The sequence below is a fragment of the Anguilla rostrata genome, chromosome 1 (assembly GCF_018555375.3).
Source record: "Anguilla rostrata isolate EN2019 chromosome 1, ASM1855537v3, whole genome shotgun sequence".
Lineage (NCBI taxonomy): Eukaryota > Metazoa > Chordata > Actinopteri > Anguilliformes > Anguillidae > Anguilla > Anguilla rostrata.
Window position 1 is genome coordinate 66769108 of NC_057933.1, and position 16367 is coordinate 66785474.

Here is a 16367-nt window from a genome sequence, read left to right on the forward strand (position 1 = left end):
AACTTGGGCACTGTTAATCAAGTAAAACTTAAATTCATTTTAGTTCACGTTAACTTTGAACTAACTTCAACCTTCCCATAAATTCACATATTTGAAATTAAAAAGCACAAAATATGCAATGAGATGTTGAAATGCATTGGAATTTTCAAGTGGGATACAAAAGTTGTTTACTTATGCAATTTTACATTTTTTAGTAATGGCAACTAACTTAGTTATTCATCTGAGGTGACATGATGGTGACATCTTTTATCATTTTAGTTTGAAATATCAGTTCACTAGATTGAACCAAAAGGGATCAAGCACTACAATTATTACTATAGTTCTTTTATAATATCAGAAACATATTACAATGACATTTTAATATCTCTACTGTACCTGGTCCCACTGCCCCCTGCCTGTTAATTGGAATTGCAGGCAATGTATTTAATGCCAAACAAAACCAGCCAGTCTGTCGTTACTGCACAGCCAATGCTGCCATCTGCTGTTTGACAAGTGCTAGTTTTTAAATCCTTCAGTGTCATTTCATCTGGTCAACTCTGAATAGGGGAATACATTTCACTCAACTTCCGATAAATTAAACAATTCAGGATATTGCATAGCATATTCAGATCATTATTATAGAACTGGCAGCAGAGTACACCAGATGAATGCTGGATTTTTATTTTTTTCCACAATTAATACATGGACCCATTCTTTCGGAATTGTATCAGTGATGTACTGTATGTACACACTGACAAGATCAGAGACAAGTGTTACTGTTTTATAGAAGATATCGGTTTAAAATCAGATTTATGACATGCAGTAGTCTGAGTGGCCAACTGATGATTAGATTAGGTACTGTATATACTATTGAGATGCTGACACATGATTTGAGTTATTTTAAGGACTACACTGTAAAAAAGCAAACTGTTCTTTACAGGTAGTGTCAAACATTAGATAAGTCATTTTGACAACTGCTGTATTAAAACATTTGAAAATTTGCAAATAACACAGCAATTAACTCGGCAGTGCATTTCTTGAAACCTCATCCAAGTTTTGCTTCAGCCCTTCTTGGGCCCTTTAAAATTGGTATGAGAACATAAACTCCACTCTGACCTACCCATATGGCTTTTCTGGCCTACTGATTGTAGGATGTGCTTGTGATTTTCAGGTCATTGCACACAAGAGTTGACAGTTTGCATATAAAATTAGTATATAATATTCATAATCATGTTATAATATTAGAAAATGTATTATTGAAAATAAGAAAAAAAATGCTTGTATATCCAGTGAAATCAGTTTTAATGAATAAATGCATCATTTCCCACCACATAAAGGAATGGAAAATATAAACAAATATTTAAAAGAATAACCAACTTTTTATAGGTTATATGAATTACACCATTATGACCTTATTTTGCATTCATCCCATGGAAACATAGGAAAAGGAATAGGAATAGGAAATAGGAAAAGTGTCAGATATGTCCTGGTGGTTCTTTTCTAAACTGTGGGGGTGGTGGTGACCTCCTCCACAATAGGCTTGTAAAGTTCAGGGTCTGGTTCAGCCTACAAGACAAGGACAGATGTTAAATTCATCATAGGAAATGGTAAGCTCTCCAAAAGACAGTGATTGCCCACTTCAGTTACTAAATTAAAATAACTCTTACAGAGTAGCTAAAATGTACGTGTCCTCATGGAATGAAACACATCCATTTGCTAAAGAAAGGAAATGGGACACCCTTATATTTTACATATATTTTAGAGCAGACACATGCTTGGGGATTGGTCTTTGTGCAGGGCTGCCTTGCTTCAGTCGGTGATCTGAATTAATGGTTTTATTCCTGTGTTACACATCCAACATAATATCTAGCTAACAACCTTTTTAGTCTTACTCTGTGTAAGAGAGTCCGCCAAAGGTACTGTAAGAATGTAATGATGATGACAGCCTCTAGATCATGGATGTCAGGTTCACAGTGTTTGCTTGTTTTTGGATGTTTCAGCAGGACTTAAGTTTGAAGCCCTAGCTCTAAATAATATCAGCCAACCTTTCCCTATTGATTCTGTCCTAACATCCATACCTTTCCCTTGGTGCTGTTGTTGCACAAAGCCTTTATGCCCAGAACCGTGGTGGCAATAGAGACACAGAGCTGGAGGACAGCAAAGAGGATCAGCAGAACGTAAATTCCTCCCAGCATGACCTAGAGAGAGAAAGAGAGAGAGAGAGAGAGAGAGAGAGAGAGAGAGAGAGAGAGAGAGAGAGAGAGAGAGAGAGAGAGAGAGAGAATAACCAAGGATAATTATCCAAGAGAGGAAACTATAACCCAGTCTTGGAGTATGGTTCCAATAATAGCTTTAATGATGCTCTGTCACTTCAGCAGGGAATACCCTACCTGTTGTTTGTTCTCTCTCTGCAGTCCACCAGCTGCACTGTTATTGTGCTTGAGCACTGTACAACACATTTTACAACACATGCAGATTGTGGGTGCCTGATCAATAAGAGTGGCTACTGTTTGAAATGGTATGGGATAACCAATATCAAGCAATAATGCTGGATAAATTCCCAAAAATGTAACATGTTACAATACAAGTAAGAGTATAACATTAAATAAACATAACTGGTGTTTGAACACCCACCGAAAGGATGTTGCCCATACTCTGGCACATTTCAAAGTTTGTCCTCCTCAACTGATCTTTTACTCTGAGTTCTTCAGGAGAAAGTGTGGGTCTTCCGTAGCCGTAGTAGCTCTCCCGTTGGTAAGGGCTCGTTTCATACAATCTGCACATCCGGTGTGCGCTCAGCCCCTGGGCCAGGCCAACTGAGCACAGCACGATTGCAGTCACTGCCAGGCAGGCACTAGCCATGTTCATAAAAGCTGTCAGGGACACCTGCAAGACAAATACAAAAGAGAGGTTGCATCTCTCTGTGGGACCTTCATAGACCCGTCCACTAGAGGAAGCTGTGATTAGCCAGCAGCTCTGAATTGCAAAATAAAAATAACATTTTCAGCACATATTACAAACGCAGTCATATGTAATTAAATGCCATTGGCATTTGTAATCCATTACCTGTGCCTTATGCCGATCTGAGTTGTTTTGCAGGCAGTAGTAAGAATGTCCACTTTAAGGATCAAAGCCGCATTTTTGGAATTACTGCCTTGCATAATATTGTATTATGAAATTAAAGATGATTGAAGTACTACAATATTAGTTGAAACAATGTTTAAAATAAATATAATAATTTGTACCCTTAATAATTATTTTAAAGAAAATACACCACACCAAAATGTTCATTCATGTTCTACTTTTTATGCTTTTCTGAATCCTAGAGAACTGTGGTCTCCCATGACTTCCTGTTTGCCTGGGGTATTAAAGGTAAGGTATGAGTTAACACAAACACAAAAATCCATAAACACTAAAATCTGTGTCATTCATTGCCATGGGGAAAAGCAGCACACTTTTAGGAGATAAGAATAAAGTGTTGCTGTCTTCGCAAGTCAGGAGATGGTTCCAAGTAAATGAAAAACCAAAGATGTCACCTTCCACTATCAGGTCTATAATGAAGATGTTTAAAACCAATGAAGAAGTGGTAAACCTGTGTGTCAGAGAATATAAGTGTGTCCCTCACAAACATTGAGGCAGATGGCTTGGGAAGCAAAGAAAATTTCAAGGGACTTGGAGATCTACACATCTTGGGGACACAAAGTCTCCAAATCTACCATAGCACCTCCATGCCAAAAGGTTTCCAGAAAACATCCTCTGTTAAACAAAAATAAGCATCAAGAGTTTGCTAAATTATATTAGAACATTGAAATTGGGTGTTTTGCAGCTAAATTGTAGCTCTGTGGCCATGCACATCAGTGGTTGGTTTAAACATCAGCGGTTAGTTTAAATGCTTGCGAACAAATCATTTCAGCTACTTTCTTTCAAAACAAAGAAAATATAAATGCTTAAGAGGGCAAAGAAAGAGATGGCAAATACAAAGGTTTACTACTCACCAAACAAGGACTTGGAAACCTCTCACCTAGTATACTCATCAGACCAGTAGCAATGAACTGTTGAGAAAAATGAAGCAATCGTCACAATGGTCTCAAACAAGTATTTCCATTTTCTAAATATCATTTTGAAATATAATAATAATGTGAAAGACACCACTGATAATGAGAGCCATGCTATATTTCTGACGACTCACCACTGCACCCAGCCAATAGGGAGCAGAAGTCCAGGACAGAACAGTATAATATTGTACACTCAGGAGGACTGCCCCAAGACCAATGTTGATCAGACCCACCATGATCTGCACCGTCTGCAAATGGATGAGGAGACACACAGCATTTTTCATAGCTCATAGGCTGCAGGCCGGAGAACACTGCTCACATGCACAGAACAAAGTTTACAGTCTGGCTGAATTTTAGCATTTAGCATTTAGAGTTTTTTGTTTCTGGGCAAGGTTATTTCTCCAAAGTAATCATAGAAAAGGAAAGTTTCAGCATTTTCATTTATACTTACACACAGCTCTTTGCTAATTATTTTAGCCTCTTCGGTACATTTCTTTCTTTTGATTGATATTTCAAACATATTTACGAGAACATTCTTGTTTTATCATTCCCAGGTTTATGATCTAGTCCCTGGGACTTTAACAGGGGGTCCTCGATCAAACTCTCCACCCTGGATCAGAAAAGTGTCGAAAATCCCTGATCAAGAGTACAACTAGCCACAGTAAATATATAGCAGAGGAATAGGGAGTCCTGTGGTATGTGAAAAAGGTGTTAGTGTAAGGGTGGTACTGTGCTCACCCCCAGTGAAGTCTGGGTGCCAGTCAGGAGCCTCCTCATCCCCTGAGACACGTAGCACCATGGGCTGCAGCATAGGGCAACCAGGAGCTGTATCCCCACAGGGACTGTGCGTCCAGCATCAGAGGGTATGGTCAAAACCGTCACTCCTTCACCCTTCGTAACTGACAATGCCATCCTGGTCTTGTTTTGTCAGACTGCTGGGAACTGCAGGGAGCTATGAGAGAAAGTCATTGTGTGTATGTCATCGGATACTCAGTTCAACAACACATTATAAATGGCTAGTTTCTAAACAAAGGTCGAGCTGGTAAGCAGAATCAATGAAAAAAGAAGAGAAATAAATTAATGGATGGTGTGAGCTTAGTCACACCAATTTTTAATATTGCTTAATAATTTCTTAATTGCATGATGCGGTACATCTCTATGAAGGCATCTGAATTTGTTATTTTTCTCTACTTATTTAATCTGGTTTTTCTTTTAATTTGTCACCTGTCTGTATATATTGTGAAAATATACAGAAGATATTCAGCATTAACTGTTATAGAAGATATTAATATCTTTAAGTATAGTTTAAGATACCTGAAGCACTTTAATATTAACATTTTTCACCTTCCATGGCAATATGTCAGGGGTTGGCAACCCTGGTCCTGGAGTGGCAGTGATGTTTCTAGTTTTAATTCCAACCAAGCTTGATCTCAAGTGCCTGAGCGTAATATCCAGAGCCTAAATGGTCATCCAGCTGCCTACCTCCAGCACGTGGTCACTTGCTCTCATCAAGAGTAGTAATTAGTCTAATTATGCAAGTATAGGTTTGAATGGTGCAATAATCATGTACTTCTCTGACACTTCAGGACCGGGATTGCCTGCCTATGTAAAGTTAATGCAGTGTAATATTTGAGACTATATTATTAGTGCAGGCATTGCAAGTAATTTGAATAGTTTTGAACTTCTTTAAGAGAGGAAAGGAACAATTCTCCAGGGCTTTGTATTACAAATTGTGTAATAGCTATATTAATTGTAATTGTAATGGACAATTGTATTGTAACTGTAGCAATTATTTGCAAATAGTAGCAATACCGATACTTTGATCCAGTGTTAATCAAAAAGCTTACTGTGCATATAAGACGTTGCCTATTCAGACTGAACACATTTTACTGGGTTCATTCATGTATTGCTCTTTGCTCTTAAAATGGATCACTGGTGTCCCACTTCTCTGTTCTGCTCTGAAAAAGTGGTCCCCATTACACTTCTCTACTACAGGGGTCTGCCCAATGCCAACACTGGCCAGCAGAATTCACTGCCTTTTCTTGCTATATGTAGTATCTGATAAAAAACAAATTTTCAACGTACAAAAATGCCAAGTCGTTCCCATATACAAAGCACTGTCTGTAAGTCATGAATTCAAATCTAGGCATGCCATCAAGTACTGATATGAAAATGGCATCAAATTACATGAAACAATATTAGCTTACACAAATGAAACAAGCTGTATTCCAAAGCAACGGTACCCAATGTTCCTAAATTGTTTCTAGTAACTTAACTCAGTGTTTATTTGATAGGCCTCAATATGTCTAATTTATATCTGTATGTATGTATTAAATATTGTGTTTTTAAAACATTGTTTTGGAATTTATATAAGTAATAGAAGTATTAAGAGTCATAACAGTAGTAGTAGCAGCAGCAGTAGTAACAGTAGTATTAATAGTGGAAGTAGTAGTAGTAATAATAACAATAATTATCTTTATTTGTATACTTTTTATACAATTTGCTCAAAGTGTTTTCCAAATAGAAGAAGAAAGGAACAATTAACAATTAAGTAAAAGTAACAACAGACCAAAAGGAAACAGGATAATACAATAAAATTGGCATATAAAACATTATAAAGCAAATAAAATTATCAGAATCCATAACATTAAAACTAAAATGAGAGTCATATGAAATTAACTGCACTCTTGTATTGCCATGAATGTAATTTTGCTAACCCTAGGCATAAGGTATAAGGTATAATAAAAACCATGAAGTATTTCAGATTTTCATAGTGATATACTTTTTTTGTAATACAGTATTTTGGTTCCTGTGTGTGACATACAGCTTGCTTGTCTTCTGCTGTTTGCTTTTGTAATTTCGGTTCTACTGTGCACAGATATTTTATTTGAGTTCCGCCTACTTCATTGTCTACATTTCAGAATCTTCAAACAACAACTATTTTAACAGGAAGTTGCTCTGACAGGAAATTATATAAATCTGCAGGTGTGTCATAAGGTGTATGCCTGTACCAGGTAGATTTTTTGTAAATTATTATATAGTTTAATAGTGAAGTTATAATCTAAGTGCAAATTCACAGATTTAAGCAGGGCAGCTCTGTTCGGGGACTATCTTGTCTCCTCCCCTACATGAATACATTCACCATACATGTGTAAACAATGTGAACCGTGGAAACACATGTAAATAGAGTAGATAATGTCTTTAACTGAACTAAACTAAAATAAAAACTGCTCAGGATGTGAAGCTTCTGGTGGGGTGATTTCTTTGAAGATATTCAAGGCCACATCCTCAATCAAAAGCTCTCTTCTTAATTAACAGCAAAACAATATGTGTGACACATGACAGAACATAGTCTATATATAATATACATATTTATATATTGTAACATTTTTCCACAGCATGAAAAATACCCCACAGACATTCTAGTACAAGAAACAAAAACTCAGTTCTAGATTTGAAATAGTATATTGTATATGTGTTCACTTTGAAACTTGATTTAACACCCTTTTACTTTATCCAGACTTGCAGAACTCCAGTACACGTAAGGACAGGCCTCACAATTACTCAATAATGTCTTTGATTAACCTTCTTTGATGAACTTACCTTCTCTTACTTGCTGAAGAAGGATTGATCTGAGAGCCTACTGCAGTGTCAGGATCTACCAACACTTTCTTTTTGTTTTCCGTGTAGCTCACGTCTGTTCTAATACACAACGAAAGTAGGCCTGGCTCCCTCTGCTTGTTTCCCAGCAGCCCCTCCCCTAGTGGAGTGTTTCCAATATTTTCTATTAACCCTTTCCTTAACTGAAGCATAATAGCACTGCATTTTATGCACATTCGGATCAGCTATTGACAAACCATAAAAATCCTCAGAGAGGAATCATGCTCTCATTAGGACTTCTAAAATGTATTATAGGAGGTATTTCTCCAGATTTCATTTCACACTGAGCACAAGCAAGATCTTCATGTGGAAGTGAGGAATGCAGACAGGTTCTTTTCACTTCACTAGTGTAATAAATGCAAACATGAAGGAGCAGACCATCTTTATTTTTAAAGGGCACTCAATATAATATGAATAAGTAACATGTTACAAAGACATATTTTAATGGATGTATTATGTTTTTGGTAGTTATGTAGGGTATAATAATTCCTTTCTTGGGCTGTCTGTTTGGTAAAGCTCATTCGGGTTCCCCATCAGTTTCAGGTGGGTTCTCACCTTCTTCTGGGGAGGATTCAGGTGAGCCTTCTGATTTAGGGTTGATATCTATGATTTTCTGGATGAGATCAATGCCTGGATAGTCCATGACAATCACCCCCAAACCTTTTGGTTTATTAGCATGCAGCTGTTTGTCTATGTATTTTTGGAGCATGGGATTAATTTTTACAGCTGCATTTTTTGATGATTTTGTGAATCCAAAATATGCGCTTGTTTCAGTCACTACAATATGGTCACCTGCATTTTCTGCTGCCTTTAGATGATTATAAATCGCTTCCATGTACTTTTTTGAGTGCTTATCTTTAAACTCCTTCCCACCCACATGAAGGTCCACCGGGAGCCCTTTACTGAACTTGCTGCTCTGCACCAACACTATCTTACCCCTTACTTCTTTCATTTTGGGCACTTTTTTATCCTTCCACACATTGTCATTCACTTGTATGAATTTTTCTATTTCCTTTTCAGCTTTGCCATTTTCTGGGGTCAATCTTATCAAAATTACTTCATGAGGGTGAGCAATCTCTACGTGTAAGAGAACCATCTTTGACAACTGAATTATCCAGGGAGATATCAAAGAATCGCACCCCTGCTGTAAACTGCTGTGTTACTGTCCATGCTTGGTGTTGATCAAGAGTATTCATTTTCATGCTTTGGCATGTGCCTGGAATGGTGACTGCTGAGAGAAGTTTCATCATCTATACTTTTCATCCAGTTTACTTCATGACCATTTGGGAGATCAAGCTTTTCTAAATCATTGAAATAGGGATCCCCTTCACTGCCAGTGAAAAGTATTCTGAAAAAAGCAAATCAGAAACAAGAATAGTTACTTGAGTAGCACAGTAATCAAAACATCACCAAGGGCCAGTTTGTGGTTAGGACTGAGGGAGTCTTAGTTCAAGATCCAATTAAATGTCTTGATATGCAGTAAAGAGTTAAATAAACTCTTACAGAGTACCGATCAGGTGTCTATTGAACTCATATGTACTCTGATATGAATGGCCAAGGAGAGCAAGCTTTCTTCATAGATGTTGGGACATTATGAAAAACCCTTGAAAAATGTCACTGCTTTTAGTTATCTGCACAATTATTTTATTTTATTTATTTATTTATTTATTTTTGCAGTTAATGAGTTTTGTGAAATAAACATTTTATGTGCATAATGTGTATACCATAAATAATTATGCACATATTTTCTGAATTTTGATATATAGGCGTGCTGGTATCCACGTCTCTGCTGTGTGTTCCCACAAAGTTGCAAGATTTTATTTAAGAGTAGTGGACCCGGGTAGAAATTGTCTTTTTAAATTTGTGGGGCTAAGGGGACAATACTACCACGTAATACAAGTTTGACAAAGAATTTCCCAAAAAAAAATGTAAAGGGGGAAAAGTCAGAATCTGGATTTAGTCATTCATATATGAGCTCAGATACAATGGATATCAAACATCCAGTGAGTCCCCAGGATAGGACTGAAAGGTTTTTTTTGGATACTTACACAAAGTACAGCAGAACACACACAGGTGGAATTCCATTGTAATTCTTATCACAGCCAATCTGAAAAATTAAAGAGTTGGAAAACAGTAAAGCAGGGAGCTAAAACTTTGACAAAATTCCTTTGTTGTGATGTTCTGTGCAAGGACCCACACGCAGACCAGGGAAATCCAAAAAACGTTGTCTTTAATCAGTCCGAGGTTCGAAGCCAGGTAGTCAGAGAGAGGACGGTGCCGAATCGAGTTTCCAAAAGAATAGTGAAAAGACAGGCAAAAAATCAAAAACCAGGAGATCAGAATGGCGAAGGTACAAAGGGACAGGCAAAAGAGAAGTCAAGGCAAAGCGAAGGTCGAACCAGAAGCAAACAAAACCAAAAGGGGCAGGCAAACTCGAAGTCGGGCAAAGGGGTGTCGCAGGAATCTCGATAGACAAAGGCTTACAAATAATCGGCACAATGAATACGATCAACGTTCTGACTCTGAACTGGTGGAAAAGACTGACATTTATACACTGGGGAAGGTAACAATCAAGGAGGGGTTAAGTGAGTGAGGGAGGAGTAACAAACAACATCCAGGTGAAGAACATTAGGAAAACTAATTCAATGACAGGGGACTGACAAAACGCGGACTGGAATCACATAGACAACAATGATAATAGACGGCCTGGGTGAAGCAGGTAAACACGTGCAGAGAGAGAGAGGTGCAGTTAGAGCAAGAGACAGGTGCAGGCAATTGCAGAACTCAGCGTTAGAGCAGGCTAGAAAGAAAAGGGGCGGAGCTACAGCGCAGCATGGAAAAGGGGAGACTGGTTAATGTATTAGTATAGTGATCTAAACTATCAAAAACCCAAAACTAGTGTGTGTTAGTCCATTAGTAATATTCACATGTTAGTATATTAGTGAGGTTAGTACTTTACAATCTATAAGTTAGTAGGGATTAGTAGAAATTAGTAAAACTAGAAATAAGCAGGAAGTAAAGCGAGACTGGAAAGAAGGGGGGAAACCACGAAAACCCGGAACCACCCGAATAGTGAAATCACACAAGTACGGGGGAGTGAAGCAGCTCAGGGAACACAGACACAGAGACAGTACTGGGGAGACAAGTGACCGGAAAATACAGACTACAACATTTGTCCCCAGAGTACATTTGCATTGTTTGGATTATCCTAGTAATCAAACGAAATATAGACTAAATAATATTGTAATTTACAGGCCATGATAGAGAAAAATGTAAACAACTATAATGCATTTTCTATATCTATATATATATTCCAGTCCACACCAAAATGAATTAATTTTCATTTAACAGCAATATCATTGGACATTTGAGTGGCAGAAACCATAGAGCTGAGCTACAAGGCATATTAAACATTTACTTTAGGTAATATGCATGCTGTAGTTATATTCCTATAAAAGTTAGCTATTTTATTTAACATTTTATAAGTATTTATAAACCTCCCACCTGGTTTCAGGTATTCCACCGTGGTCAAGCTGACAGACTGTTGATTCTGTGTCTTCTGCTGTTGCAGGTCTGATTCTCTCTGGATGAGGATTCACAGCTCATTTATATTGAGCTCACAGAATGGGTTGGGTTTGAGGACATCACCAATTACGGTGTTACCCCAGAACTGCATACAAGGCCAATACACTGACTAGTCCTCGCAGAGATGCACACCTGGGTCTGCATATATGCAAACCACGTATGTTATATGCACTGAAGAGGGAAAACAGTTTATAATGAATATGGCAGTTGACAATAACCTATGTTAGGCAGTTTCAATGATCCTGAATGGTAAACATTGCATTAACACAACAAAACAAGAAAAATATGACTGTAAGCTTAGGGTTGTAACTAGGTAGCAGTTTGTAGTTGACTTAGTTAATGCACTCGTGTCTTAATTTCTGCTTGTATTTTTGCATAAACTGCGTTGTTGCTGTTCTCGTTTGTGTTCATTTTAATCAGTTTAACCTACAGGGTCCAAGTTTAACTATACGGTTGTTCCCTGCACTTGGAACGGTACTTCTCTCTAGGGTTTTCGACACACTTGTTCCTGGTTATGTTTATACACTTTATTGTATGTCGCGCTGGATAAAAGCGTCTACCAAATGCCTGTAATGTTATGTAATGAAAATAAAGACAGCTATTCTATAAGAGAAAAGACATACAACCGAACAAACTAACACAAAGAAAAGGAACACAAAGCGATGATCGATGCATGCAGAAATTACAAAGTGCTCGTACAAAAAGACTATGGTACCAGGACAACTGTCAAGCAGATACTCATCTGACGATGGTAGCAGGAGAACTGTTAAGCATATTCTCCCCAACTATGGTACCAGGAGAACTGTTAAGCAGATTATCCTTGAATGTTTCTTTGGACTTCCCTTAAATGCAATCCTGAGCAAGCCTTCCCTTTGTATGCCCAAATAAGGTCTGGACAGGAACACCCTCTACACCACCAAGAGACCCCCCCACACACACTACTCCCCCTCCCCTGTAGACACAGGGGAACCATTAAACATCTAGTGACATTAATAAGATTCTTTGTACGATAGAACGTGACCTTATGCTTTTATATGTCTCTTAGATACTTTTCTATGACGGCCCAAAGTGGTGGTCTTTCTATGATCAAAACACTTATGTAGGCAATACATATTGGGATAAACCACCCTATACCAACTTATAACAGCTCAGTATCCCCTGCATTACAAATTATATTACTCACAGTCCACCACGTTTATCATATCATTCTCAGTTATTTACATGTGCAAACATATAATGCTTTTGTCAGTTCATAGCGTGGGTAATGGTCAACCAGGTTCCGGACTGACCCAACAGTTCCTGTGGGTGATTTTATGATGTGAAAACAGACATTGTCATGGTCATCTGTTTATCCTCGTTCCTGCAGACCACAAGTGTTGGTGGGCCAAAAAGGTCGCGAGACTGTCCCAGGGCAATTTTCAGATTGTGGGGCAATTGTCTTTTCAGCTGTGTTTACAGCCTTCTGATCTTTACGACTCCACCAAAATGCAGGAAAAGATCAAAATCCACAGACAGTCATTTTGTCAAATTTTAGCTTACAAGCCCTTGGCAGGTAAGCGCCTTTACATTTCACTATCCATTGCTAAGCTGCCTTTTCCCCAATGCACATGTAAGGGCTACACAGTACATAAAACAGAGAACACCACTGTTCACTATTCATTTTGCTCATATACTGCACTGGGAATCTGTCTCTGCATTCACTGGTTTGGAAAGGCTCAAGAACGTGTGGAGCACACCCACAAATGAAAAGAGGGATCGGGTATTGGCATATGCCACGGTGCCAGGCTAGACAACAGCCCGTGGCTCAATGCCACTGGTTTCCACTGCTCCTGGAGCAGCCTTGGCCACCAGCACTTCAGCCTTGGACTGAGTGGGGAAACAAGAGCCACAGTCTTAACAGAGCAAAGCAGAACAGCCATCTTGGTAGCTGTTCTGTATCAAGTAGTTTTGCTTTTATTGGAGGAATCCAAAATTAGTTTTTTGTTTTTATGAGAACACAGGGCACTTTGGTAGTCATTTTATAGAAGAAAGATATGTATTTTTTTCCACTGAACCTCTAGATGACATATACAATCCAAAAGTTTGGTGAAAGACTAGATAGATTTGGTTGAAATGTGAAAGTTTTCTAGTCGGCTAGGACATAGCCAGGGTATATCAGGGTAATACATGAATTGAATTAGTGAGCCACTAGTGAACTACCTGCAGAGTTCTTGTTTTAAAACGTGTGCACTTATATGTCCATTTTGTGTGCATATCAAATGATTTTATTCGCTGATATGGCTACATAATATGTGCAGACATATTGTTTGTGGGCCTGGAACATTTGTGATGATGTAATTGGCAAGAAAAGGAAGAAGAAGAAAAAGAGGACGCAGAAGAAGATGTCACATGTACTCATGTGCCCACAAGAAGACTATTGAAGCAAAGCCTTTTAATGATGCCTTTAATTGTCAGATATTCAGTCAAATTCAAACCGACCAACTGATACTAATGAGGCCAACAGATAAGAAAACAGTTACTCTTTTACTTCAATGCACCTCTGTGCTTTTATTTTTATGGCTGAACTTTCCAAGGTGTGTTTGTGAAGAAAGAATACATTTGCATTTAACTGATTAAAGTTAATTGCTTTATGGCAGTTACTTTGCTCAGTACAGTAGAACCTTGTTCAGTATCATAGCGAGCTTTGTTATTTTAGTTTTGTGTGCCATGGTGTGGGTAATGTAGCATGCTGGGTGGGCATACACTATGTACACTATGCAATATGTACCTTCAGTCAGTGTTTCAAAACAATATGTCACAACCATACTACCCAACAATATGTCATTGTGTCATGCGACACAGATGTACACATTGCCTGATTTTTCTGGTGGCTGGACCGGTTGAAGTTGTGAGGATATTGGTAGGAATTTACAACATAGATGAATTAAAGCTCAGTGAACAAAGATAGCTGGCTTCAGGACTTTGGAATCTGCATTGCCTCATTAAGCATTCTACTGCCGTCTACCAGGGTGAAAGAAATAGCAGTCATGCATACAGTGCTCCCTGTCTGCGGTTGCTAGTTACACATTAGAGAACTACCCACACAAGACATGATATGCACTGTATAAATGACTGCAAGATAACATATATTAAGTGGACAAAGTAATTATACAGCATCATTGCAGCATATGTTTTCTGTAAAGTACTGTATTAACTTTGTTCATAAACTGCTTTCATAAGTCATTCATTGCTGTGGCACAGGAGCCTGCATAAAATGTGCCCAGCTGCTTCACCTTGATGCTGCATATTTTCATCTGTCCAAATGATTGTTCCGGTGCACTCCCAGGAACATGCTTGAGTTCATCCCCTGCACCTGCTCACCCTGGACTGTGACAAGTGTCAGTGGGTTCTTGCTCCATCGAAAGTCCACCATCATCTCCTTGGTCTTGCTGACGTTGAGCTGTAGGTGATTCTTGTCACACCATCTGACAAAGCTCTTCACCGGACCTCTGTACTCCTCATTTTTGTCCCTACTGATGCATCCCACAATGAAGGAGTCATATGTATTTTGGAGGTGACATGACCCAGAGTTGTACATGATGTGTAGAGGGTGAACAGGAATGGAGACAGTACAGTATCTGAGGTTAAGGTAAAACAACATTAAATGCAGTATTGTTTCATTAGGTTTATCATAATTAACTGTGGTGTATTGCTTAGAATACTCTGAGAATACTGTCTCATGTTTTATACAATATTGTAAATAATTTAAGTGAAATTATGCATTGGATAAATGTTTGCCTACTTTAACGGGACATGTCCCAGTTTTACATCATGTGGAAAACATGGATACGAGTCAAAATGTGTGAAAACATCTGTTCTGCTGTCAATTAAGGGTGGAAATACATTAAAGTAATAATCTCGAAGATTTTAATTAAAATAAATGTTTGTTAAGTTACTTTCTATCGCCGAATTAGGTAACACAATGGTGATTGAACCTATTATTATATTAATTTATATTATTATTATTATAATTTATGATTAAAGAACTGGGTGTCTGTGGCGACATTCTTGGGAAAAAATCACAAGCGGCGCATAGTTAGTGACGCGTTTTCCATCACCCATCAGTGGTTGGTCCGCCAGAGAGGGTAGACAGGGCTAACGCAACAGGCTCTCTCTTGATCTCACTTGTGTGTGAGGGGCATACTGTTTTTTTCCGGTGTCTGCTAGCGTTTCAATAACAGAGGAAAGGGGGGGATTATGGAACACTAAAACGTTTTTGTGTAACATGAGAGGCCATATTATTTGTTGATGTAGATTTCGTATTACATCTGATGACAATGTAACGTTACTAAATTACTTAGCCTAGCTATTTGCACAGCTAACGCTAGCTACCGGACCATGTCAAGAAAGGCAATATTAGTTTAGACAAAGTTAGGCACACTAGCCATCTCTCATATCAGGTAACGTTGCGTTAGCTAGCTAGCTAGCTAATGTAATAAACACAATCTAATGCCAGCTAACAATTAGAAAAAACGCTAGCTAACGCTACCGACCGGTACCGACCTCGCAAAACGTCTCTCGAATGCAATGCTACCTTGTTGCAATGTAGCTAACTAAAGGTCAGTTCAGATCAATGATTCGTAACGAGACCGATGCAACTTGCACAGTTCCAAGACTTCTGATTGTAAACGTTCTAAAACTGCACTTGGCGATTTGACAAAGTGGGTCTTTTGAGACCCCAGGCAACGGCTTCAGACACTCTGCAACTAACCAGTTCACACCGCTGCAATTTTCTCTGCAACATTCTAAAACCGTTTCGTCTCGTTGCGAATCATTGATCTGAACTGGACTTAACGTTACTGTTATTTACATTGTCATCAAGTTCATCAATATACTGTAATGATCGGAATAAAGCCGTCTTTACACAGAGCATTAACCCCTGGGTATAGGTGGAGCAGAGCCGGGTCTGATTGCTGTGTAAAGATGTCAAGCCGGAGAAAACTAAATTCTTGTTCTGATTGCTAATTTAACACCCAGCTCAGTTTTATTCTCGAACAGTTTAGCTAGCAAAACCAGAAACACCAGGGGTAACATTTTGCAAGGCAGTTT

The 16367-nt window shown here is 38.4% G+C and overlaps 1 protein-coding gene and 1 pseudogene across 1 annotated transcript; both read right to left on the reverse strand.

Moving 5' to 3' along the window:
- Positions 1 to 1264: 1264 nt before the first annotated feature.
- Positions 1265 to 7798, reverse strand: LOC135263418 (membrane-spanning 4-domains subfamily A member 8-like). The gene is made up of 7 exons (XM_064351407.1): positions 7638 to 7798; positions 4773 to 4986; positions 4169 to 4282; positions 3975 to 4031; positions 2614 to 2865; positions 2058 to 2177; positions 1265 to 1545 (listed from the first exon to the last, which is right to left on the reverse strand). The coding sequence occupies exons 2-7, from the start codon at positions 4944 to 4946 to the stop codon at positions 1480 to 1482; spliced, it is 783 nt and encodes a 260-aa protein (XP_064207477.1). The 5' UTR covers positions 4947 to 4986; positions 7638 to 7798; the 3' UTR covers positions 1265 to 1479.
- A 263-nt stretch (positions 7799 to 8061) lies between these two features.
- On the reverse strand, positions 8062 to 14856 carry LOC135233696 (1-phosphatidylinositol phosphodiesterase-like; annotated as a pseudogene).
- Positions 14857 to 16367: the final 1511 nt, after the last annotated feature.